The sequence below is a fragment of the Lissotriton helveticus genome, chromosome 7, assembly GCF_964261635.1.
Source record: "Lissotriton helveticus chromosome 7, aLisHel1.1, whole genome shotgun sequence".
Lineage (NCBI taxonomy): Eukaryota > Metazoa > Chordata > Amphibia > Caudata > Salamandridae > Lissotriton > Lissotriton helveticus.
The window spans coordinates 1,806,611,199-1,806,638,656 of NC_136068.1; the positions used below are offsets into that span (position 1 = coordinate 1,806,611,199).

The window sequence follows — 27,458 nt, forward strand, 5'->3', positions numbered from 1 at the left end:
CGTTGCACAGTGCATCGATGGTCTGCTTAGGTGCAGAACACAGAGAAGGGAACAGGACACTCCAAGGTGGTTTGACCAGCAATGCTCTATTGCTTTAAGGGAATTAAAGTCAGCCCTAAAGGCAGTCCCTAAAGTTAAAACTTTGGCATCCACGTGTAGGGCACGGTACAAACAGGCAGTCAAACACCGCAAACTCTCTCTACAGTACCAGGCATGGGAGAGCCTAAGAGAAGCGGTCGAGGCAAAGGACTCGTCCGCCTTCTGGAAAGTCATAAATGATCTCTGTTTCCAGGACACAAATAAATCTAAACTTGCATGCCACGTCCTACTGGAGTCATGGCTGGAGCACTTTCATGGCCTATATAACCAAGGTAGCATTAGTGACTCAGTCCCATCAGTAGAGGAGGGAAATATGACCTCACTCCCGACACTTTTCTCCCCAGATGAGATAAAAGTGGGCATCAAGGGTCTAGCACGGAATAAGGCCCCGGGCCCCGATGGGATCCCCCCTGACCTCTTAAAAAGCCAGGTAGATCTCTGGGCACCCATTTTAACAAGAGTCATAAACACTGCAGTGGAGTCAGGGATGCCTGCGTCATGGTCCACAGCAACAATAGTGCCGATCTTTAAAAAAGGCGACAGGGATAATTCCCAATGTTACAGGCCTATCTCCCTTATTGATGTAACCGTGAAAGTTCTGGGGAGGGCCATTCTGAATCAGCTAATGGACTGGGCGGAAGAACACGATATAATCTCGGACACCCAGTATGGGTTCAGGCCGGGCCGCTCAACCTCAGACCAATGCCTCAACTTGTATCTTTTGGTTGCCAAGTACACTGCCACTAGTGATGAGACGGTGTATTTGGCATTCATGGACCTCACGGCAGCCTTTGATCGGGTCAATTGGAATAGGCTCGGGGAGTTATTAGGGGCCCTGGGCGTCGATGTAGGTTTGGTTAAAACTTTAAGGGCCTTGCACCAGCATACTTCAGCCCAGGTTAGGTACAATGAGGAGGGCAACACCACTGATTCCTTCCCCTGTTCTAGTGGGGTGAGACAGGGATGTATCTTGGCGCCCTTTTTATTTACCTTATACATTAATGGCTTAGACCGGGCACTTAGTGTTTTAGGGGTGGACTGCCCAAGGATAGGAAGAAGAGAGATCCCCTTCTTACTCTATGCGGACGACGCTGTGCTCTTGGCACGAACCGCGCAGGGCTTACAGCACCTTCTAGATGGCTTTGTTAATTTTATGGAGAGCCTGCCAGCCTCTCCAAATCGTACATAATGGAAATGGGAAAAAGACCAAGCAGGAATTTTTCTTACAGGATTGGTACCCATTGATTGGATAAAGTGCAGGTTTTTTCCTATTTGGGTATCCTATTAGATAGCTGCCTATGTTTTAAAACCAAGCTTGACAATAAATGTAAAACAATAACTAGTTCTGTTGGGGCAATTATGAGTTTTGCACATAGGCTGGGTCGCTGGTCTCCGGAACTCATATTGAAACTATATAGTTCCATATGTATTGCCAAAACTTTATATGGCAGTGAGGTTTGGGGCTTCATTGATCCTCAGAGAATTCAAAATGAATAAAATAAATACCTGCGGTGGCTGCTTAGAGTCCCGCAGAGCACACCCTCCTATAGCATTCACGAGGAAGTGGGTCTTACCTATGTCGGAGATAGGATCCAATTAAAACCCCTCACTTGTTGGATCAAAATTTGGACAAATCCTGAAGCTGTATTAACTCAACCGCTCATAATGGACTGAAGTTCCCGGGAGCGAGGGGGGAACATCCCTTGGCTAAAATATGTGAGGGAGACCCTCTCAGGATTGGGCTACATTGATTACTTTAACCACCCCACTAAATTGTTAGCCCGGGACAAGGCCCTTATCAAGTTGGAATTTTTAAAGAAATTGTCATCCATTAGGGAAGACAGTGAGTTGATCAAACCATCAGTGAGAGCCCACCTTCTGACCAAATCGTGTATGGGCATGGAACCTTTTCTGTCCGATTCCCATAACGCACAGGACAGATTTTTAATGACCCGGTTCAGGTTGAACCTACTGCATCACACACTGGGGGTGCCTGTGGGGTACTTAACATCAATAGAGTTGAGGGGTCCGTGCGGCTGTGACGAACGGTCTCCACGGGACACGCTTCACTTCGTTTTGCTGTGCCCCTGTTATGCACACCCCAGAAGGTTGTTTTTAAAGCGTATTTTAAAAAACGCCAGGTTCAAACAGGCAAAAGGTGGCTCCACTGTTCCTAAAATTGTCCGCAGAGGGTTTAACACTATTTTGTACAGTTAACTTTTTACGGATGGCTGCGAGACTTAGAAGCACAAAAGGAGATGGATGACGGAACTTGATGCGATTCTTCTTGCACTAGCACTCACGTTGATTAAATAATGAATTATGTGGGAGACGGGTCTCACTTTTTATTCTGTTGGCATCGCATTAGCGCCCCTATTCTTGACAGACCTTAAATGCACTGTTTATACATTTTTAATGCCCCATTGTTACTGAGGTTAATTTTCATAACCTCCAAGATGAATTTTATAGATATTTGTAATATAATCCTTAAATGTGTGTATATGTGTTTAAACCAGGTCACAAACACTGTTGTCTTTTAAATTCATTTTTGCACTTTTATGATATTGCTGTATACCGAATTAAGTAATTTGATGAGGATGATGACTAGATTTCAGATGCAAAACATTAATACATACTATAAGGAATTTCTTTTAAAATACCCCTTTCAGATTGTGATTAGGTGTCTTAAACCCATTAAAGAATTCAGGAAGACCTTTTTCTGAATCGTAAAACGAGTTTAGTACTTTCACAAAAGTGTTTTGGTGGTCACAAACCCTCTAATGCACAGTTCTTCAAACTGTGGGGCTCGCCCCCCTAGGGGGGGCGTGGATGGGTTCCCAGAGGGGCGCAAAGGCCTCTGCAAGCACATGTAAATGTAGACGCCTGGAAGTGCAGCGATGTTTATCTGCTGTATTTCCAGGCTGTCTTCATTTACTCCAAAGCCCTCAGATTGGCTGTGGGGCCAGAGGTCAGTGGGGGCTCGACGTAGTGTCTGGAGTCTTATTAAGACTCCGGCACAACCGAGTATTTCACAGGTCCATAAAGACCATTTAAATACCTTCAGGAACTGGTTACCGAAGCTTAGTTTTTTTTTCTTTTTCCTGGGCCCCGACTCTGCCTATTCCTTACAATTGTATTATAAATTTACTGCTGTAGGGAGGAAATGCATTTCATGAAAAGAAGTACAAAAATGCTAGCCTTGTATGTTTAGAGAGCCTGCAAAGACCCTACTTTGACACTAAATATGGTCTTAAATAACAAAGAATGTATTCATTTGTAAAGTGACTTTCTGTCTGTTCCTTTCATTTTCAGATATGAATCATTCAGGCAGCCCTAGAACACATTTAAAAGTGCTTTATATTTGCTTTTAAAAGAGCGCACAGATAAGTGCTGAAAATAGGGCTTTAGGTGAATGTTTATCTTTGTAATGTCTGCAACATCAAAATAATGAGCTGGCAACCCTAATCAGAAGACTGGTAGTTTGTTGCGGGATCAACACATTATTTATTTCACCCTCGATTCCCTGATTAATTCCATATTAGCAATAGTTTAACTTATATCTGAAACCCTACACCACATCAATAACATGCTGATTAACTTGAAGTGTCTGGGAATTCACCCTGCATTCAGACAACTCAGTGCTCATTCTCACCCTTCACTTTCACACTGACCCTGCACTCTCAGCACATAGTTAGGGTGTTCCCGCATGTGTCACATAATCCATCATCCTAAGCGTGGAAGGGTATGCTCAGACATGAGTCCCTTGCTCACTGCACCATCAGGATTCAAGCAAGCCGGGCCGAAGAGGCTGAAATGCCAGAAACCGGTCCCCGGTAGCTTGTTTCCTTTCCAGTGTAAGAATTGGCTTTGTAGTTTGGTTTGCCCTGTTCCCATCATGCACTGGGACAGGAACAGACTAATTTGCATACAGCCAGGTTCTGACACTGGGATGATGCAGTGAGCTAAAAAACGGTGTTGGATCTAGCCCTGATCTCTTGACTGGGTGAGAGTTTTCTGCTTAATTCAGAGACTCTGTCCATCACCACCCCTTGTTGTTAATTATTTTGTCCACCCTAAGCGTGGAAGGGTATGCTCAGACATGAGTCCCTTGCTCACTGCACCATCAGGATTCAAGCAAGCCGGGCCGAAGAGGCTGAAATGCCAGAAACCGGTCCCCGGTAGCTTGTTTCCTTTCCAGTGTAAGAATTGGCTTTGTAGTTTGGTTTGCCCTGTTCCCATCATGCACTGGGACAGGAACAGACTAATTTGCATACAGCCAGGTTCTGAAACTGGGATGATGCAGTGAGCTAAAAAACGGTGTTGGATCTAGCCCTGATCTCTTGACTGGGTGAGAGTTTTCTGCTTAATTCAGAGACTCTGTCCATCACCACCCCTTGTTGTTAATTACATAATCCATCATCTGCAGCATAATTTGCAGATTTAAAAATGCAGCAACACATGTTACCTCACAGTGGAAGGCCCTTTCTAAAGGTAGACTGGTCACCTTTCTGTTGCGTATTGCTATATGTGGGTGTTAATGTGGTACTTATGAGGGGCATTAAAGGCCAGGACAATGTTAACAAGTGTAAAAATTGCAAAATAGTGCAGTTATGCTCTCACAAAATATGCAGCATAATTCGCCTTTGCTTGCTACAGAATTGTCAACCATGCTGCATAATTTGGCCTTCTCCAGCCGCATTATTCCAATGGCCCTGTTTATAGTGCTATAAGGTCCCAGACTGTAGCAGAAAGCACTGTGAATATGTAAGTCATTATTTTAAAACAGTATTTACATACTCTAAGCTAGGCTGCTGCAAAATGATGCAGTGATTGAGATAAAACAAGTTCTTACAAAATATACTTTTTAGTAATAAGTAATCAATCTAATGCAGACATTTTTGTAAGTGTCTCCACTATTCCAGATACCAGCTGATAACTCCTTTACATTACATCTTGAAAAGAATAGATCTTTGCCACCATAAAGCTTTAAGCAGATCCACTGAAATTATTCAGCAGAAGAGGACAACATTATGTGGCAGGTTTGACTAAATTATGTGGCACAATGCGCCACATTGTGTGGTTATCATTACTTCATTATTTTGTCATTTTAACTCACGGTAACGCCTTCAAGGGAAATTTTTCACCTCATTAGAACCAGTTTAACACCCAAATGCAGCAGAAAGCAACTACAAGATTACCAGTCAATCTTTGCAGAGGGCCTTCCACTGCTCCGGAACATGTTGCAAATGCACTAAACTGATACTTATGTGGAAAAAGCAGCTACTGCAGAAACTCATAATTCCAGTGGCCCTGTTTTTAAGTTACTCAATCAATTAATGGCTGGTAAGAAGGCCGGTTTCTTTTTTAACTTTCTGCACTACCGCCACACACTTTCAGGCACAGGCATCTCAAAGTCAGTATTAACCATTCGGGGGAAGTTTTTTTGTGAAAGCCGAGTCCATGGGATGGCAGGTAGAAGGCCAGCAGGGTTGCATTCAGATGCCGAGCCCTAATCCTCTCGATCCTTGGGGCCTCACAGAAATGGTCTTGGAAAGCAGCAAGGTTCAAAGATATTGTCAAAGAGAAGGCCCAAAATAAGGAGCACTGTATTCAGACTCATTTTTATGTTTACAAATGGCCAGAGACTGCTTCTTCAGAGAGATACCCCAAAGAAGGTGACAATATAATTGTTTTTTTTTTTAAAGGGTCAATCATTAGTGAAGCTGGTACTGCTGCCAAGTGTGTAAGTGGCCACTGCTGTTTATCATAAAGGAGCAGATGCAGCAAGACTGGGAGCAGGAATTTGGGGGGCCCACTGCATCACAAGTATGACTACTACCTTTAAAAAAAGGGGCATCAGAGCCTATTGTTCTTTCAAGCATTAGGACAGAGGTGATGATCCATCATGGTGGGGACGAGGTAAAAGAGGCAGAGGAGATAGCCTGCTACTCAGGACTGCAGTTATCATTAGTGCAGCAGGTATTGTTGCATTGGGTCAAAGAGTATGAGGGGCTCACAACACCCCAATTATAGGGAGTAGCTTGTTTGGGATATCTGTTTTTGTTTGATGCATTTGCTGTTTTATACGTCTCATATTTGGGGCGGTTCATAAGCTATAGAAAAAGTATTCCTGAAATCATCTCATAAGCCCGCTCCCTGCACGCAGCTATGTCCCTCCCGCTCCCCCAATCCTTCCCATAAAGTTTTGGAGGGGGGCCCGACCTCAAAACATTTTGCTTAGGGGGGGCTCAGAGTAAAAAAGTTTGAAGACCTCTGCTCTAATGTATCAAATTGGAGGGGGCGAGGTCATTAAAACACATTGTACAATTCAATATAAAAAAAATAACCAATGTAAATCTTTACATAAATATTATACATCTATAAAAGTAGCACAAACAACAGCTACATTTTGCAACTAAAATGATACAACTGCAAGAGATTAACACTCTACCAGATTTGTAATGGAATTCCCAGGAGTGACACATCAGAAAACTAATTACAAACCTTTAAGCAATATAAACTAACAAACTATTGCTTTACATTTTAATTAATATACATAGTTAATGCCTTTATTTTCATTTATATCCACAAACTTTAGCTAACACTTGAAATAACACTATCCTGCTGACCCAACAGCTGCAACTTTAAAATATGAACCTCAGGAAATAAACCTTAAAAGTGAGTAATTGTAATAAAACACACACCAAACACCAACACTAAAAGCTTAAAATTCAAACTTAAAATTAAAACTAACAACAAACCGATCCCAAAAGTAAAGAGAAATGTGTATTAAACACTTTCAATCGAACAGGGAAATAGGCCCCACCTGACCGGCATCTCAATTGAACTCAACAGAAACTAAAAACAAGAAAATGCACGTTAAAACATTTAACAATTGAATGTAAAAAACAAATATACTTTTTTTTATGTTGGTAATAAGTAAAATAACATTGTTGACACAAAGTAATATTTTCATACCTCTACCATTGTAAGAGAAAATAGCAGAAAGAGCCATATACATCACAGCCCGGAAAAGTTACATGACATAGGACACACATGAAAAGCATAACCAGTGAAAATATGAATTGAAAATGTCCCAAATATTATATAAATACTTTTTGGGGAGGTCACCACTAAAAATGATATTGTTATTAATGTTAGGAAACAGAATCACCAACATAGGGGCCTATTAGGATGGAAGGCGGACTTACGTCTGCCTTCCATCCCTGCGAAGCTGGCACCGTCTGCCATAGGTGCACCAGTCCCGCCCGTCATATTAGGATGCGCCCACCACACTGGCGGGTGCATCCTGGTAGGTTAACATTGTGAACAGTGCTGCTGGCTGCAGCACCGTACGCAATGTTAAAATACCATCTTTTGCATTGCGATGCACAACGTGGTAGGCACAGCGCAGTGCCTGCCAACTTGAGCAAGGCAATGTAGGGGGGTACCGTAGGTACCCCCCAAGTGCAGCCACCCACTGTCCTGACCCCCCAGGGCCCGCAATGGGCCCCGTGCCAAAACACAGTATGCCTTTGGCCGCCATGGAAAGGCCAGTTAAAGCTGGCATACTAAGCTGTGGACGGTGCCTGCTAGGCACCACCACTGTTTTGGGCTCCCTGGACCGTCCACCAGGCAATTGGGATGATTGCTGGTGGCGGGCGGTCTTTGTGTCCGCCCGTGGTAAATATCCGTTCAATGGCGGTCCTTCCGCCATCATAATCAGCCCCTTAAAGCCTACAATTATCTCAGAGAAGCAAGCACTAATTCTCAGTAAGTCACAGAAATGATAAACAAAAGTACTACCTTAAGTTCCTGTGCACATAAAAGGACAACTAATACCCAATATAAAACAATTAATAGCAGTCACCAGAAAAGACACAGCACAAACCCATGCTGCTCCTAGAAGATACCTATACATGTACATTCCAGGACACCTAACCACTGCACATAATGAAGAACTTTTCCTCCTGTATGACAGTAATTATTACAGCAGGAGAAAAATTATATATGCAACTACTGTTCCCTCTATAGTCCGCGCCTGGGCGCGCATGCACCTATGTATCCCGTAGTGCGCATTTAAAAATGTAAAGCGGCCACAGGCAACAGAGGACCTTTGCGCCGCCACTTTTAAAATGTGTACGGTGCACAAACGGTCTCATTGTGTGCCTTTCTGTAAGTAATCATGTTAATCACAGCGCCCGTCATGCGCTCCATAAACATGATTACTTTAACAAAGACACACAATCTGACCTGCAGCTGTGCCCTATTAACAAATTGAAGGTAGAAAGTCTGCAAGCACTTTGTGCTTGTAGACTTGCTACATTTCATTTGTGAATAGAGAAAAACAGATAGTGTTGTGGGCCCGGCTGGGCAGTGTATGGAGTCTTATCACTGGCATGCCCGTGTTTTTCACAGGTCTTTAAAGGCCATTTGCATATTTACACACATGTTTTTTTTGTTTCATACTGTATTTATTTTATAATTAAAATTCACAAGTGAAAAGATACTTACCAAGTCTTTTATTGTCTTTTGTAACACCTTTGTTTTCACCACTAACTGTTTTTCTAACCCATGTGCATAAAAAAATGGGCTTGGATTTTGTTTATGTTTATTGTAACCGTTATACTATTGGTCAGCCGGAGAGTGAAGCACCAATGAAAAAGATGCTTGATGGAGATGAGAGCATCCCTATCCCATCCCACATTTTCCCCTGGGGAATATCAGACAAGTTCTAGTGCCAGAGTCACTCAGCTCCCATGTAGCCCCCACCCATGTACTTTGCTTCTTCCAATCCTCGTATACGTTTGACTGCTTGTAGTGTAGTATTGTTCCTATATTCCCATTAGGCTCTGCGCATTGGAATAATATACACCATAGATTTGACATCGGACTGAGGACAGTCTCTATCGAGTATACTAAACTTAATTCTGCGTGCCAGATAGCTTAGAAGTCACGAGAAACTTTCTCAAATACACAAGAAGGGATTCGTTTCTGACAACCTCTGAGCTAGCTGGCACACACAATTAAGTTTAGTATACTCTGTAAAATCTATAGTGTATATTATTCCAATGTGCAGAGCCTATTGGGAATATGGGAACTATACTACATGGCGCCCAATGGGGGGCGCCATGCAGTGTAGTTCCTATACATACATAAGTGCTAAAACATGGCTTTAGGTGACTGTTTATTTTTGTACGCTCTGGACATCAAAATAATGACTTGGCAACCCTAATCATAAGACTGGAAGTTTGTTGCAGGAGCAGCACATTATTTATTTCCTCCACCCTCGATCCCATATTAACGCCATAATAGCAACAGTTTGACTTGTATCTGAAACCCTATGCCACTGTCAATAACAAGCTGAGTTACTTCAAGTGTCTGGGAATGCAACATGTGTTCAGACAACTCACTACTCATTATCACTCTTCACTTTCATGATCACCCTGCAGTCACAGCGATCACAATGCACTCACATCGATCATGCACTCACACCATTCACCCGCTCACTCTGCACTCACAGTGCACATGCGCTGTTCACCCTGTGCCTCACCCTGAGATCACACAAGCACACTACTCAACCTGTACTCATGTGACACTTCATTCACCTGTCCCCCTTAGTGCTCAATCTACAATCTCCCTCAAACTAGCCCATCACTAACCATTCATTCATTCGTCCCACTCTGCACTTACATCCGCACCCAAATTCCCATGGTCACCTCACTCACCCTACAGTCCCTCCTTATACCCTACTCTTACACTGTCGCATTGCTCATCATGCACTCACATGGGCACTCCTACCACCCACACAGCACAGAGGGTTAATGTGCCTGCTACAAAGAATGTGTACCATGCAGACCACAGAACTGAGTGTGAATAAACTATCACTAGTGCTATGAAAAATGAAATGTTGGTCAGAAAGGTGCTATAGAGAGATGAGGTGCTTTGTTGGTGAGTAGTAGTGAGGGAATACATGGAGAAGGAGGAAATGGCGGAGAGGGCACAAAAAAAGACTGTTGCACCATGTGCAACCAGTGGTAGGGCCAGCACTGTCTGGGAGCGGCAGCCCCCCCCCCGAAGTACAGGTCTAGTAGCGCCCCTGAGCAATCCCTCAAAATTGGTAGGGCACTAACCAAGCTAACCTGATTGTACTGTTAAAAACATCATGTAACCAATACAGCCCTGCAGCCACAGGCTCTCAGACAGAACTACAAACCACTGGCACTGACCAGACCAGTAGCTCTCCTGAATTAATGCTCTGGTGCTGAAATTAATTTGACCGGCACCAGGGGGGCACACTGGTGCTGTTAATAACTGAAAGTAGCCCCATGCCCATGCCCTCATTACATCTTCAACAAAGCCAGCACAGCCATCGCACCCCATCTCTGAAAAGTAATCAACATCTCCTTCAAGACAGCAACCTTCCCGGAAAGCTGGAAGCAGGCCGAGATCAACGCCTCACTCAAGAAACCCAAGGCGGACCCCAAGGACCTCAAGAACGTCCGACCCATCTCCCAGCTCCCGTTCCCGGCGAAGGTCACTGAGAAAATCATCAACAAACAACTGACCCGCTTCCTCAAGGATAACAGCATCCTGGACCCGTCCCAGTACGGGTCATGGACATACTCTGCACTTTGCATTCACTGCTGAGTGCCCCTTGCCTGTGCACCTTCTCAAGTACTCACTATGCACTTTGACCTGCCCACTTTCCTTGTAACTCACTGCTGTGTGCCCCTTACCAGTGCAGATTCTCATGTACTCACTCTGCACTTTGTCCTGCCCACTGGCCTTGCTGTTTTGCCCTTGCATGTGCAGCTTCTCATGGACATAATAATAATAATAATAAGCCATTTGTAAAGCGCCTGGCTACACAAAAAACAGTGTGTCGCCGCGCTAACTGCTGCTAGATTTCAGGAGGCAGATATTAACAAGCCAAAGAGAGGGAAGGTTTACGTGATAGGGAACAGAAACGTTTTGAGTTTCCCCCGGAATCTAGATTCGGAGGGTGCCATTCGGAGGTGGAGCGGGAGTTAATTCCACTGTTTAGAGGCCAAGTACCTAAAGGAACGGCCACCCATCCTGGCTCTGGTGATACGGGGAAGTTTAAACAACATCGCGCCGGACGATCTCAAATTCATAATAGGGCGATGTACAATGAGGAGATTCTTTAAGTAGCCTGGGCCTTTGCCCTGGGCAATGCGGTGCGCAAAACAAAGGGCTTTAAATTTAATCCACTCCCTGACTGGGAGCCAATGGAGCTTGGCCAGAGCGGTCTTCCCAGAAGCTCTGCGAGAAACCCCGAGCACAAGGCGTGCGGCGGCGTTCTGAACGCACTGAAGTTGGTGAAGGCCTTTCTTACTCAGACCTATAAGCAGAGCATTCCCATAATCAAGGTGAGGGGTCACCAGGGCATGGACAATAGTCTTTCTGGCTCCAATAGGGAGGAGATCTAAAACCTTCCGAAGGACCCTCAGTATGCTGAAGCACCTACCAGTCATCTTGCTGACGTGGGACTTATAGGAGAGGTCTGAGTCAAGCAATACGCCAAGATTTCTTACCGAATCCACAGGAATGGGAGGGCTGCCAAATTCAGTGGGCCACCACCTGTGAGACCATGCTGATGCTACTTTCCCAACCACCAGCAGATCTGTTTTTTCGCCATTAAGGCGCAGGCAGTTGTTGTTCATCCATGATGCCACTGAAGACAGACAGTTAGAAAAGTTAGTGGCATCTTCTCTGTGGTCGGGCATAAGCTTGAACATCAATTGGGTGTCATCAGCATAGCTAACAATGCCCACCCCAAATGCCTCCACTACGTGAGCCAGGGGTTCCATATAGATATTAAACAAGGTAGGGCTCAAGCTCGAGCCCTGGGGAACCCCATGGCTCACTTTCCTGAGGGAAGATTTGAAGGGTGGGCAGTGCATCTGAAAGCTTCTATTGGCCAGGAAGGATCGTAGGCAGGCATAAGCTGATCCTGCCACCCCCATATCAGAAAGACGAGACAGCAGCGTTGTGTGCAGCACGGTGTCAAAAGCTGCACTCAGATCTAATAAAACCAACGCTGCTGTCTCTCCTTCATCCACTATCTGTCTAAGGCACTCAGTGGAATAGAGAACGGCTGACTCAGTAGAGTAACCGGTTCTAAATCCCGATTGTGAGGGATGGAGGAGGGCTTTCTCCTCAAGATATTCCATGAGCTGCCTGTTAACCACCTTTTCTATGATTTTTTAACAGAAGGGAAGAAGGGAGATGGGGCGAAGATTTTGGAGTTGAGAGATATGGATATTGGGTTTCTTTTTTTAGAGGAATAACCTGAGCTGTTTTCCATGCGTCAAGTACGTGGCATTCCTGGAAAGACAGTGTCACCATGTGGCTAATACTCTGCACGTTGTCCTGCCCACTGGCCTTGTCACTCACTTCTGTGTGTCCCATGCCTATGCAGCTTCTCATGGACATACTCTGCACTTTGTCCTGCCCACTGGCCTTGGCATTCACTGCTGTGTGCCCCTTGACTGTGCAGCTTCTCAATGACATACTCTGCAATTTGTCCTGCCCACTGGCCATGCCATTTGCTGCTGTGTGCCCCTTGCCAGTGCAGCTTCTCATGGACATACTCTGCAGCTTGGACTGGCCACTGGCCTTGCTGTTTTGCCCTTGCCTATGCAGCTTCTCATGGACATGCTTTGCACCGCGGACTGGCCACTGGCCTTGCTGTGTTTCCCTTGCCTGTGCAGCTGCTCAGGTACTCACTCTGCACTTTGTCCTGCACACTGGCCTTGTCACTCACTGCTGTGTGCCCCTTGCCTGTGCAGCTTCTCATGGATGTACTCTGCACGTTGTCCTGCCCACTGGCCTGGTCATTAACTGCTGTGTGCCCCTTGCCTATGTAGATTCTCATGCCCTCACTCTGCACTTTGTCCTGCCCACTGGCCTTGTCATTCACTGCTGTGTGCCCCTTGCCAGTGCAGCTTCTCATGGACATACTCTGCAGCTTGGTCTGCCCACTGGTCTTGCTGTGTTGCCCTTGCCTGTGTAGCTTCTCATGGACTTGCTCTGCACCATGGAATGGTCAACTGTACCCCAGGGCTCACCTCGCCCATATCACCCGACAACACGATCTCAACATCATCTCCTATGCCGACGACACCCAGCTGATCATCACCCTCACACCTCCAAAACCAACCTCCACAAATTAATGAAGGCTGTCACAGAATGGATGAGGAACAGCCGACTGAAGCTGATCTTGGACAAGATGGAGGTCCTCATCCTCTGCTCCACCCCTTCAGCATGGGATGACTCCTGGTGGCCGACAACCCTAGGAACAGCCCTGACACCCACCGACCACGCACACAACCTAGCGGGTCATCCTAGACTCCATCCTCTCCATGACTAAACAGGTCAACGCTGTCTCCTTATCCTGTTTCAACACCCTCCAAATGCTCCGCAGGATCTTCAAGTGGATCCCCACCGAGACGAGAAGAAAAGTCACCCAGGCCCTTGTCACCAGCAGGCTGGACTACGGAAACGCCCTCTACGCAGGAATGTCAGCCAGGCTCCAGAGACGATTGCATCGCATCCAGAACGTCTCAGAACGTCTGATCCCCGACATCCCCGCCACAACCACATCACACCCCACCTGAGAGACCTGTACTGGTTCCCCGTCAACAAGAGGATAACCTTCAAACTCCTCAACCACACACACAAAGCTCTCCATAAGACCGGCCTAGCATACCTCAACAGACGACTCAACTTCCACTCCTCCACCCGCCTGCTCTGCTCCGCCAGCCTCAAACTAACCACAGTTCCCCACATCCGATGAACGCCCACAGATGACAGATCCTTCTCCCACCTCGCTGCCAAGACCTGGAACACCCTCCCCACCAACCTACGGCAGACCCAAGACCTACTGTCCTTCAGAAGACTCCTCAAAACCTGGCTTTTTGATCACTAGCAGCACCCCCCACCCCAGCTCCTTGAAACCCTCAGGGGTATGTAATGCGCTTTATAAGTGTCATGATTGATTGATTGAAAGTATATTTTGAAGCAGTGAGAGAAATGCCTCACCAAGGCACTACTTATTTTGGGAGGCGACTCTCAAGGAGCAGCAAATGGTATGGCTGCTTCACCGTAACGACTCCATTGGCAAAAGCCTTCCCAAGCATGAATCTATGGCTCAGTAGCAGCTGCACGGGAACAAACTTTGGCCTCTCCAGAAAACTGTAAAAAACAGCCGGTATGTTTCTAAATGTGGAAACCAAACACCCAACCAGGATGTCCGGCTCGGCTCTGTCAATTATATGCCAATTTGCCCTCTTGTAGAAAGCAGACATTCTAATCCACAAGAGGCCTAGTAGACGCGGTGTGACACAGGCAAAGGAGGCGCACGGCTAACATTGACATATTCAACCCGTCTGTCGCACACTTGACTCCACGGCGATAGGCGGCTCCACCATTCCATCAAGTCATACTTGCCCAGCATATTCTAATCCACAAGAGGCCTAGTAGACGCGGTGTGACACAGGCAAAGGAGGCGCTCGGCTAACATTCACATATTCAACCCGTCTGTCGCACACTTGACTCCTCGGCGATAGGCGGCTCAACCATTCCATCAAGTCATACTTGCCCAGCGGCAATGAACATGATCCCGTACCATTCCCCGTATCCCCCCTCAGTCACTCGGAACTTACCACCAGGTTGCCTTTGAAACGCTTGGTCAGGGTGTCCACGTACCTGCTCCAGCCATCAGATATTATTACTTTGCCCCCTCTTGCAGCACTAAAGTCAATGCACACCCACTGCCTAGCACCACTCACATCTAGTGAAAGTTATGATTCTGACTCAGCTTTGTTTTGCTTGGAGGGAGGAGTTAGTGGAAAACTGAAATGAGTGCACAGGAGTCAGTCCTTTAAAATAAGCACAGGAGTTAAAGTTAGTCAGTGAAAATCAATCAGTCAGTATTAGTGCATTATTACTAGTGTTCCTGAGGACCCTCAATTATGCGTGACTTTGCATTTCAGTGCCGTGATGCGGACCACCGTACTGAAATGCGCTAGTCTAACGCCTCATGCTTGGTACTTCTTGGCATGGCTGAGACGTCAGAGACGATTTAAGGCATAGCCAAAATGGGCTCTGGCCCAGGGTCTCAGCCTTTCAGGGGAGCCTCCTGATAGTCTTGCCGTGATGACCTTGAATAATTACTAAACCAATTGTTTTGAATACCATTATTCCTCAATTTATTTTTAAGTTGGGTGATATGTCAAAGTCTACTATATCCATTCTGCAGAGAAATTTTTATTTTTCATGCAACATCCATAAAATGGTTTCTTTTAGATCGCAATAAGACCAAACATTTGAGAAATGGGAGTGCATCACAGATATTATTTGCAATAATATTAGGGAATTGCTGATGTGTTACAATATTGATAACACACATCATTATCTCTGAACATTAGATGTAAACACATTTAGAAACTGACAATTGCGCCTGTATACTGTCAGTGACCTGGCCTAAGCGGGCATGAAAGAGCTGAAATGCAATCATAAATTCAAGCCTTTTCTAAGTAAGTTTGGCCCAGGGCCCCTAAAATCCTTAATATGTCCCTGGTAGACTTACTAAATTTCTTTGGTTAATTGGGCTCAGCCACAGTGCCAGGGCCAGCTCTAGGGCAGTGTGACCGCTGTCACTTTACCTGCGGCTGACTTTGGGAGGTGTTCGGGGGTGAATGCCGTGTTTGCAGGTATATTATTGTTTTAAAAGCACCTTCTGCAATGTTCCTTGCCTCCAGCAATTGTCATGCAATAATAAATGTCAGGATTACTCTCAGACTTTTCACTAATGCAAGTTTTAATGTAGAGGTGAGGTTAATATACCTTCTGCAAAAAATGTGCACCATGCAGATCTCAAAGTGCTGCCTGTCCCACGGTGGTACCTAAAAAGGCACCGATATGGGAGCGTCAAAACAAATTACTGCAAGGCATCGACTGCCAAGTACATGCCCTGCAGAAACTGGGGGTGCCTGCACACAGGGGGGCATAACATTTGCCGCCCCTGCATGTATCCCCAGGTATGCGATCTTGTGTAGGCTCCCAACATTTCCCTACTATATGAACAGAGCTCTAGTTGGGAATCTTTAGTGAAATCTTATATTGGTAACACCGTTAGACTCCTGTGCTTTTCTAAAGCTGAAGTGTACAATTCATATCACGGTGTGTGTATGTAAATTGTAATCCTGCCTGAAGACCCATCATGCGGCACTGTATTTGTGGAATGCACCGCATTTTCATTTTTTAAGCAAAAGTTTGGAGTGATGTTTGCACTGATATTTGTTGCTGCGCCCATATGCGTGGCCCAGTTCTTGGCGCACATAGCAATGGCTGCAGCTCACAGAGGCATTACACTGCCGCACACAGAGGAAAACAATTAGAGGGAATGAGGGAATATTGTATGCTTTTTTTTATTTATTTTTTTATAAAAATTTTATTCAAGCTTAAAAGCAAGACAGATAAATAACAACATATCCTTTAATCATGGCTACAAATTAAAACTATTAAAGGTTTAAACAAAGGTAAAAAAGAAACAAAAGAAAGAAAGGAGAGAAAACAGGCAGAAACAAAAGCATCAGAGCAGGCAAGGGGAGGGGAGGGAGAACATGGGTCAAATAAAGTTCATATACAAAGTCAAGACCAATAAATACAATTGGATAACATGAGCCAATACAGACAATTGTCAATTTCTAAGCCATTCTTCTACTGGAGCCCAAATTTTCTGGCCCAGCTCACACCTCCTCCTACCCCCCCTCTGAAAAACAGCTGATTCTAAATTATGGAGAGCGAGGATCCTGGCTCTTCAGTTTACAAAAGTGGGGGCATCCGGGCAAATCCATTCTGAGGTGATGCAGAGCCGTATTAAAGACATGGCAATAAATAACAAAGCAGAAGCATACCTAGGTCTCACAGACAAACAGTCAGTCTCGCAGCCAAATATTACTAGCTCAGGGGATAGGACAACCGGGATATTGAGACTTAAATATGATAAATAATTGGACGTCTTGAAGAAATGAGCCGAGTTTAGGTCAAGTGAAGAACATATGCACATCGTTGGCTGCTGCCAAGCCGCATCTTGAGCAGCTATGACCCCCTCTACCTCCCCATTTAGAAATTTTGGCCGGGGTATAAGGTCGAATAGAGCCATATAGCTTTGGGATCCTAGGCTACCAGAAATTAGCACGGTACTAGATCATTCTAAATCCTGAGAGATATCCTTGCCTAACTTATTCTCCCATTTAATATTTTGAGAAGATAGGTCATCTGGGAGACCAGAGAGCAGATTTTGATATAACAGCCCTATTTGTGACCTCCTCAGAATCAATTCCATAAGTGTATTCTTATCAAAGAGAGTGACGGTTTGATGGGTCAATTTATCTAAATAACTTCGAATCTGTAAATATTTAAAAAATGTGTGCGTATCAAGGCTAAACTTATCCTTTAGGAATAAAAAGGAAGCCATTTTCCCCTCCCAGGCTAGGTCACCTAAAACCGTTATTCCATGCAGCCTCCACCTGAATGTAATCTGAGCTTGGAAGATGGAGGGCAACAATCTGGCTGCTGCAAAAGGTGTGTAATAGTTAATATTAAAAATTGTCCATTTCCGACGAACCTTCCACCAAACTGAGAACATTGACATAATAACCTTAAACGTAGTCTTTTTGTAGTAACTTGGTTCCAGAACCGACAATAATATCCCCTTAGCGTCTTCCCCTAAACCGATCTCAAAAATAGAAGGTCTGCAGGAAAGCGGAAGTACCACCCTATCCCCGAAGAGCAGCAAAGCAAAATGCTGAAGAAGTTTGGCACAGACCTTCGCCCCTATCCAACGGAAGGTGCATCCACTTTGACACCATTCGAGGCTGACGATAGCCCCATAGAAATCTGTTGCAGCATCTTTCAGCACGAGCGAGACTTAACTGTGCAAACTCAAGTGGGATAGTTCTAAATAAATATAAAAACTTAGATAAGATCAGCATTTTTAAAACATTCCCTCTACCATACAAGGATAAATGCAGGTTATCTAATCTTACCAAAGTGGAACTAACTGAATAAATGATGGGCAAAATATTCTAATCTGGAATATTGTCAACTGCAGCTGTAATTTTTATCCCTATATACAGCACATTTTGAACCACTGGTGCTTCAGAGGGGCCCATAGTAGTTGATTGGACAACCTGGGTTTTCCGGACATTAAGTTTCTAACCAGAGAGCTGGCCATACTGTTCCGCTAAGTTCTTAATAGCTGAGAATGAGGAAGATACATCACCAGTTAATACTATAATATCATCGGCGTATGCCAGAACCTTATACTCCGACATGTTGACCCTAACTGACGATATATTCGAGGAACACTCAATTTTGCTTATAAAAGGGTCGATATAGAGAGCGAACAGCAGGGGCGAGCAGGGACAACCCTTCCTGGTGCCCCTGCTGATATTAAATGACCTTGAGACCGAGCCTGATATAAACAGAGTAGCTTCTGGAGCAATGTAGAGTGATTGTAATGCTTGAATAAACCCTGGGCAGAACCCCTTCCAACGAAGGACTTTCCATAAAAACCCCCATGCGACTCTATCGAACGCCTTTTGGGCGTCCAATAGGTCTGCACCGAAGGGAGATTTTGTGACTTGGGCCCAGTTCAAAAGTGCAATAACACGACGGACATGGTCCGCCGTATCGCTACCGGGAATAACGCCATGCCCGCGTATTGAAACTAGTGGGGAGATCACCAAAGCTGGTCAACATTTTTGCATATATCTTACTATCCGTATTAATCAGCGATATCGGGCGGAATGATGAGGGATCTAACTCCAGGTTATCTTTCTTTTTAAAGAGAATAATAGTGGTGTAACGCCATGAGTCTGGTATATGACCTAGCTGAGCATCTCAAAGTATTGTTAAAAAGTCCGCCCAAATCTCTGACTGAAATACACTATAAAATTCCAAAGGGATGGAGTCAGGGCCTGCAGCTTTACCATTAGCTAATAAATTGATTGCTAATTCGACCTCCTCCCATTCAATAGGTGCGGAAAGAACAGAATATTTTATGCAACACAAAATAATGTACTTAGATTTATCCAATGCCATACATGGATGATGCACTTTCAAATCTTGCTCTCTGACATTCACATAAATATATGTCAAATAGTAGCATATTCCTAATTTATGCACTGTTTGCTAACCAGCACTTCCGCTGTTCCCTATCCGTGAATATCATTCTGTAGACTTGTTGACAAAGAATAGACCCGCGATAAAACAAAGGATGTGCGCAGAGCACAAAATCTCCATCGCTCTACATCAGTAGTGCCCCTCAGAATTTATCCATCCCGCGGCTTAAATTTAACAAGGGTCTTACAAATATTATTTGATCAGTCCTGATGATGGTCTCAAGGAATTGCTCATAGGAGACCGAAACGTCGACCTCTACCCTTATCCTCTGGAAATTATTAACATTATATTTTGGATAGGTGCACACAGTCTTACAGAGAAGCTAACTGAAACTGATTGTACTCTTCCTGTATTTCTGTTTATATATTTGTATTTTAACCCCTGCATACTTTTTTGATAAAATTCAATATTTTGCATATACACCTTTCTGTAGTCTTTTGTTGCTTGTTGTTAAATGTTTCATGTATGTATGTATGATGAGTCAAATTTGTATTGAAGATACATGATTAACTGAACTAAACTCCTTTAGGACCATTCAATTGTCCTACCTTATCAACACTGTCAAAATATTAGAATTCTTTTTCAAATAAAACTCCCTTGGAGGCATTCTCTACCCATTTTATTACTTTCACCCAAGCCCCCAAGGGTATATTGGGTTGCTCGCTGTCTTTACCTTTATTCTCAATGGCCTGCAGTTCACTAACATCTTTATAACCCCATAAGTGGTCATGGCAATACACTTCTCATTGTAAACCTTCAATAGGGCGGGTAACGGTTTGGCTTCCAGTCTCCTGGCAAGATCCATGTGGCTCCAGCTGCTCTGGCCAGGGTGTGTGCCCAGTCTCCCGAGACTCCCTTTCATCAAACAGGACACCTAAGTAAAGGAATGCAGAAACTTTAGTCAGATCACCTCCCCTACACAAAAGCCTGCATTTGAAGAGCTTTGTTCTTCCTGTTGTCATTATATGAGACTTAGAAAAACTAATAGAAAGGTCAAGTGAGACCATAAAATCTATAAAAGTATTTACAAGACTTTGCAACCCCTCAATCGTTCTGGCAAGTAACACTGCATCATCTGGATACAGCAGAGCTGGGACTAGTTTAGAGCCTGATCTGGGCATGTCTTTATATGCAGCTGTCAGAACTTCCTCAATTTTGTTGATGTATAGAGTAAACAAAACTGGGGCTAAAACGCATCCCTGCCTCCCCCCCTTGACCTCCCAGGATGCTGAGTTTGAGCCATTTTCATTATATCTATGAGAGGCTCTCAGATTCATGTTTGACCAATGCAAGAACGCTACCAAATTGGCATCCATGCTCATTTATATTAGCAAAAGCCTTAGTATAGAACTATTACCACAGTCAAATGCAGACATGAGGTCCATAAAAGGCCATATGCAGATTTCCTCTATTGACAGTTGTATATCGACAGATCACCAGAAGCAAATTGTTACATTGAGCCAAGGTTCCTCTCCCTTTCCTGAAGCCATATCACAATTCTGAGATACTAGTGGAATCTCCTAGCCATAGTGTTAGGTGGTCCAAAAGGACCTTACCCATAATTTTAGCAGCCAAATCAAGTAGGGAGATAAGGTGATAGCAGACTGAATTGTCCCTCGCTCCCTTCCTGAAGATTGGTATGATAACCTCAGTAGACCACGAGGGGGGTAGGCCTCTCACGGCTGCTGCAATAAAAACCTGGGTCAAGATCTTAGACCACCTCACAGAGTTAGCTTTATAAAGATCCGATGGGACCCAGTCGGGACCTGGCGCTTTCTGCTTGGCTGTGTCCATAATGGCTTTTTGGACCTCGTATACCCTGAAGATCACAGTTGGCAATTTATAGCATCAAGGTCCTTCAGTGGGGCATATATGTTGGTCAAAGGAATAATTGAACTAAAAAGCAGACGCTGTGATATCCTTGATGGGGAGAAAACCCTATTAAAATGCAATTTCACAGGGTTAGACATGCCTTTAGGATAGAAAAAGTAAACCCCAATAAAAGATTTGGACTCTTTCATGTAGTGGCTGTAGAACATAGCTATCAGGTGATTGGTGTGTCTAAGGTTAATGACAATACAGTCGCCTTCCCTATCCTTTTGTAGTTCGTGCCAACCCAGCCTACTATTCTGGCCATGATGACATGAGGAGATATATAGTGTCCATTTACTATTGTGTTGTCTCACCAGTGGGTAACCTTATGCAGCGGGTCTATCGTGGACTCCATTGTACCCTGCTTAATAGGAGGATGCCTGTCAAGACAGCCACCAGAGGGGCAGATTCAGGGGGTAAATTCAAAACAGCCCTTTCCCCCAGGGTCATTTGAGGAGGACCTGATGAGTTGGACCCTTCAACAATAGGCCCTCTGAATGGAGGTTCAGTACGAGGATCTGTCCTTTAGCCAACAGGGTACCTCTGAGATGCTGAACTCACACAACCCCCTGTTGCTCCTACAGTTTTCAGTGGACCCGGACCGCTGCTGGATTGAGGTGCCCCCTGAGCAGGTTGTTTGTCTCTGTGACCCGTCGCTTCACCCTATGGGCTTGTGTCCCTCACTAGAGGGTACAGCAGATTCAGGTGTGGCTTTGTGACTAATCCCTGCTTCTCCCGCCACCACTACAGCCTCAGAATTCTTAAGGGGGTACAGGCCAACTGTGTGATTTGCGTTAGTGTGGTTTCTATCCCTGTGAGCTGTGATATGATAGGGGACAGGAGTGATTGTAACACAGATTCAGGTTTAGGAATTAGTTTATCCACAGCCATGTCCAAATGGTCAGTCGTTAGTAGACAGGTAATCTTCCTGGGTGGCTGATCAACTTTTTTCACTCTACTCCTCTTCTTTTTTACTGGTGGTGCTCATAGGAAAGCATCATCCAGTGTATTGTCAATTCTGTCGAACAATTTGGCAATAGAATTTGTAAGCAATGGTACGCCTGCTGTATCTACCAATAGCAGAGGGCCAGCAACAAATAAAGGATCATCAGGCTAATTTATGAATTCCATCGATAGCCTCCTCTCAGCAAGAGCAATTTCTTTGACAAGACATTAGTTGCCTTGGTTAAAAAATAATTCAATGTGGTAGCTATAGCTCACATTAAACTTCCTCTTACCCATTCTCAAGGGCAAGCAAGTGTTTTGCGACTGCTGCAGCCCATTAACTCTAAAATTGTCTCAGCAATCTAACGTTTGTCCTTACAGATGACTCAGACAGCTAAACTCATAAACCTGCCCCAAAATTAAGATATCTTAAGTGCTGCAAGGTGACCAGGTACAGCCAAGGAAGATGAAGAGGAAGTATGAAATATGGGGTTAACAAAACCAAGTAGATACAGTACCTTGTAGGAGCTCTGTTCAATCAATCACAGATCACAGAATCAAGAGAAGTGGTCCCGCCCAGCTGTGTTCGGCCGCGGACAGGCGTAGATGGGCCCGCTCTTTACCTGCCCTCTGACATACTCGCATTCATCTAATGTAAAATAATGAAAATACAACATACACTAATAACACCCAAACACAATACCAAATAAATGTCGTGTGTGAATTAAAAAACAGTATTAAACATTTATTATAAGTGTTCTATAGTGAAAAAGATAAGCAAATAATACAACTCAAACTTCAGACAGAAAGATGGTTATATAGCTATCTAGATAGATAGCTAGATGAAGAAGAACTGCAGGAGCCTGTGCATTTGTGTAATTATTAAACCAGGAGAAAGGATATTTACTCACAGCTGGCCTTTTGTGCACATCAACAATTCCATCTTAGCTCTGATATGCCTCTTTAAAGAGATTCTGTTTTCATCCATGCTCTTATCATATAATACAATGATTTTAAACTGACATACAAGGCCTAATGGTTTATTAAAAGTGCACCTTTTAGTTGTGCTAGTTTCATGTGGGCTCACATCCTATGCCAGCCTTCTGCTGTTCTTGAAGGCACAGAAAGAGAAATGGTGTATCCCCTGCTTGAGCACTTCTTGTGTGATGGGCCTTGCTAGAATGTCTTAACACAGTGAACAGTCATCCATTTTTTTAGAACGCCGGGATTTGGCAATGTTTTCTACAATGTGGTTTTGTAGAGTTGCAATTTCTAGCTATGTAGCGCAGGAAATTACAAATATTGGAGACAGGGGGGCATTGACTCCTTAATGTAATTAAAATTATGACAACTATTTAATATATATTTGAAGCCAAAAATCTATATGGGAGGACCTAGATACACCATAACCTAAGGGAGACATGTTTTATTAGTAAACCATCTCCAAACTAACAAAGTCATGGATCAGGGAGTGAAACCTACAGTGGACAAAAATCCCATTGTGGATCTGGAAACATGAGAGGAGATACAGTTACCTCTGAGCTAGTTTCTCTGCATGGCTAATTTAGTCAGGGTAGCATAGGGATCAATCATGCCAATAGACCTGATTCAAGTGGGAGATTCCCGATTTTTAAAGCAAAAGAAATGCTTTCTTTTGGCTGTCTCCTGCCTGAACATGCCTCTTCTTTAATAAAAGCCAATGGGGGAAGTACATTCTCCTGATTATTTTATTTTTACATCTCCCACTTTCTTCTTACAAAATGTTGGCATGTATGGAGGAAAGTACTCCACCAGCGTGGTAGGAGACTGACCTCCATACTGAGAAAGCCCCACCAGGCAGGCAGAGATCTAAAGTCTTTAGCAGAGCCTCCATCATGGCGGCTCATGTAAAGGCCCTGACACTCTGCTGTATGGGTGCCATGTGAGGGATTTTTCTCTTTTCCCTGGTAGACAACTCTCCATCTTCCCTTGTGACAGACCTTTGCCATCGTCATCTGAGATGGAAGGAGCTATAATCTCATAAATCACAATTACTGTACTATTTCTAAGTTCAGTCTATATGAGCATTGTAATTAGTTTTGTTGAGTTTTATTTTCTAATTAAAAGTTTAGTATTTCAGATACATTATTAATTAGTCATATATCAATCTGAATAGAGACTTGATAATAAAGGAAAGAATCCCTATTCTAAGAATAATACAAACAATGTGTCAGTCAGAACCCATGAAGAGTTCAAAAGTAAGATGCAATAGTGAGAATAGAGCATGAAGCTCAAAATCAATAATCAATAATTGTAGAACTTCTCATAAATAGAGGTTCAAAAGAGTCAGGAGCAAAGGGTCAATAAGCATTGGCGGTAGCAAATGGAAATCAGAGTATGGGTCTGATAGAGTGGCACAAGGGTTCTGAAGCTGTACTAGTCATACACACTTTTATAAGACTGCATAGATCATTGTTGCAATACATATTGTCTTGTTATTTCCTCTTCAACCAATGGAAATTCAGTATTCGCTTGGGAGCAAATACTACCCTGTGATTCTTACACACCTACCTTCAGTCCTCAATGCAGGCCTTATCTCCAAGTTTGCAACTTCTATTAATAAATCTAACTTTACATGGGACATTTCTAGTTTGATTCTACTTTCCCATGATTGCAATACATTTGTTAACCTTCTAATAAAGCAAAATGCATATTAAATAAACAATAATCTGTGTGAAAGCATTACATTAGCCACTAAAAAATTATTAAGCAGGAAAGGTAATCATTTGAAACTCAAAATGTTAGAAGAAAAGGTGATAAAGTGAGCAACATATTTTTTTAATGTGTGTTTTCTCCTTTCTCAGCAAGTAAAACAAAGCTTAGGTTAAGCTATGAATTGTTTTCTGTGTGAACCAACACAATATCCCTAAAGAAAACATTTTCTACAGGATATAAAAAAAAGTATGCTAAATTCAAGGTCACAGCTGTAAATTATGTGAATCTTCTTTTCATTATTTCACAAAACTAAAGATTTCATAACTGAAATCTCCTGTCCAGCAAAATCTAAATCAAGTCCTAAGGAGTTTTTCAGTGAAGTGACTAAGAGAATGGGGTCTCCCAAATATCAAAAATTACCCTAGTAGATTATGAACGGGGATCCAGTATGTAGATACCTTATAATAAACTAAAGATGAAACTGAAGATACATTTTAAATCCAGGAAGAGCCCAAATAACTAGAATGGCCTGCCCGCATTCATAGGAGAGTACAACAACTACAAAGTCCAAATTAGCCAAAACAGGTCCAGAGAAGTGTTGTTAAAAGTCGGGATAGGTAAATATGTGCTGGGTCACCATTGTTACCACTGCAAACATTCTTCCTATGTCCAGGAATGAAACATTTGTCATTCCAAAACACAGGCAGTGCCCAGAAGACAATCTACATTCATGATTCCAAATTTCAGGACCAAAGGACAACTGAGAGGGTCAACACTTCAGGAAACCCGTTTGCAAAAGGTATACAAGGCAGTTGTTGCCCCATTATCAGATTTGAGGTCGGGGGTAGGAATTGTTGCTGCTAGAAGTATTACAGAATGTTAGCATCAAATATTTTTTTTCAGTAAAATGAAGATAAAATATGGACTATCTTCAAATGTGTTTAAGAGAGTTGAAGAATTACCCGGATTATCCAAACTTAATTTATAAAGAAACAGGCAGGAGAGTGTGCCTAACAAAGGTCTGCGTCACACCTAAGATGTGGGTCTACCTGGTAGGGGGGCTAGGCCTCCTTTAAAAATTGCCACTTGCAGCATGCAATCTTGACTCACCAGCACCCTCTCCCCCTGCGCATAAAGTACCGCTCTACGCTGCTCCTCAATATGAATATGTACAGGATACTTCAAGAAATCCAATGTTGCAGACATATTGAAGTACTTAAAAAACATATACACAAGAGACATGTCCACCAAGTAATACCTTTCTCATGGGTAAATGATTAGGCCTGGGCGGTGAGCTTCGCTCCATTTGCGGAATTTGTGGAGTTTTCTGCACTCTCGAGCTCCGCTGAGTGCGGCGGAGTTTTATCCCTGCTCGCGATCAAAAACGGTAAGTTCGCAAGCACGAGCTGGCACTCGGTGGAATACCAGCACAAACTGCAGTTCACACTGCACTCCTCCACTCACGGAACTTCGCAAATTTTTTTGTAACTTCGTGTAGTTCTGAGTAGCAAAACTCCGCGAACTACGCCCAGGCCTATAATATGATGAGTTAACGTGTGTTACCATATGTACTTTTTAATGTCTACACAAAGGACATAATAATTCTCCCTTGTTAACCACTTTCACCTACCGTAATTGTGTATGTGTAATATTACATTAATTTGTGTTAGACATATGTTCATATAGTGCCTATTATGCACTTGGGTAGTGCTTCAATTTGTTAAATTGTAAGCCAATTAGACTTACCCAGACATTGCTAAGATGGACTTCGATCATCGCTTTGCATATTGGTGTAGCACTAAGAGTCTTAAAACGGTTGCCAGCTATGAAATTAGATCTTTTTAATTTTGTTTCAGTACCTCCATCTAATGATACGCTGAATGGTGTGACCTGCAAATCGTGCCTTGATGTAACTTCCAGTTCCTGTGATACTACAGATACAGTAAACTGCACCGGAGTGGAGACGAAGTGCATCTCTTACGCTGTTACAACGACTTTCAGTGAGGCCTGATGCACCAGTTTTGTGACCTAAACTCAGTTGACACAATGCATGAATAACTCATTTTTGAGATGATTCATTGTTTGAATGTCACTCAGGGTAGCCCAGAGTCCATTCACTGTAAAAAACAAAGGTTACATGGCGTTATAGTTATGGTCAGATTTCACTTGTGAACAAAACAGTGAAATTTGGCAGTTATAGTTACCTGATCTAACTATAACGTACTCCCCTGCAATGCACTGCTTATGACCCCACATATTACATCACTGATTACATGGTCAGTGACATCACTGATGGCATCTTAAATGACATAATTTGATGACATCACTGATGATACCATCCAGTGAGTGTAAGTATTTTGTAGGAGTTTATGATTATTAAACTTATATCCTAATGTACTATAAAACCTATAGGATACTAGGTGTATATTAAACTACTTTTAATATGTATCATGGGAGTGGCTGTGTGCCTGTATGTATCCTTGTGCGTATGGGTGTGTGAGTGGCTGTATAAGTGGTTTTGTGACTAGCAATGGTGGTGAGTGAGATACTGTGTGAGTGGCTGTATTGGTGAGTGAGTAGGTCTGCCAGTGGATGTATGGGTGGGTAAGCGATGGTGTAAGTGGCTCTAT

General features: G+C 43.5%; 1 protein-coding gene across 3 annotated transcripts in view; it reads left to right on the forward strand.

Annotated features, from left to right (window-relative positions):
* Window positions 1-27,458, forward strand: part of LOC144770790 (phospholipase A2 inhibitor and Ly6/PLAUR domain-containing protein-like) — a 299,505-nt gene that overhangs the window by 171,225 nt on the left and 100,822 nt on the right. For all 3 annotated transcript variants that reach the window (XM_078655543.1, XM_078655544.1, XM_078655545.1), the window contains exon 4: window positions 26,685-26,828. In XM_078655543.1, coding sequence (XP_078511669.1) covers window positions 26,685-26,828 — 144 coding nt within the window. The remainder of the gene's footprint in view (window positions 1-26,684; window positions 26,829-27,458) is intronic.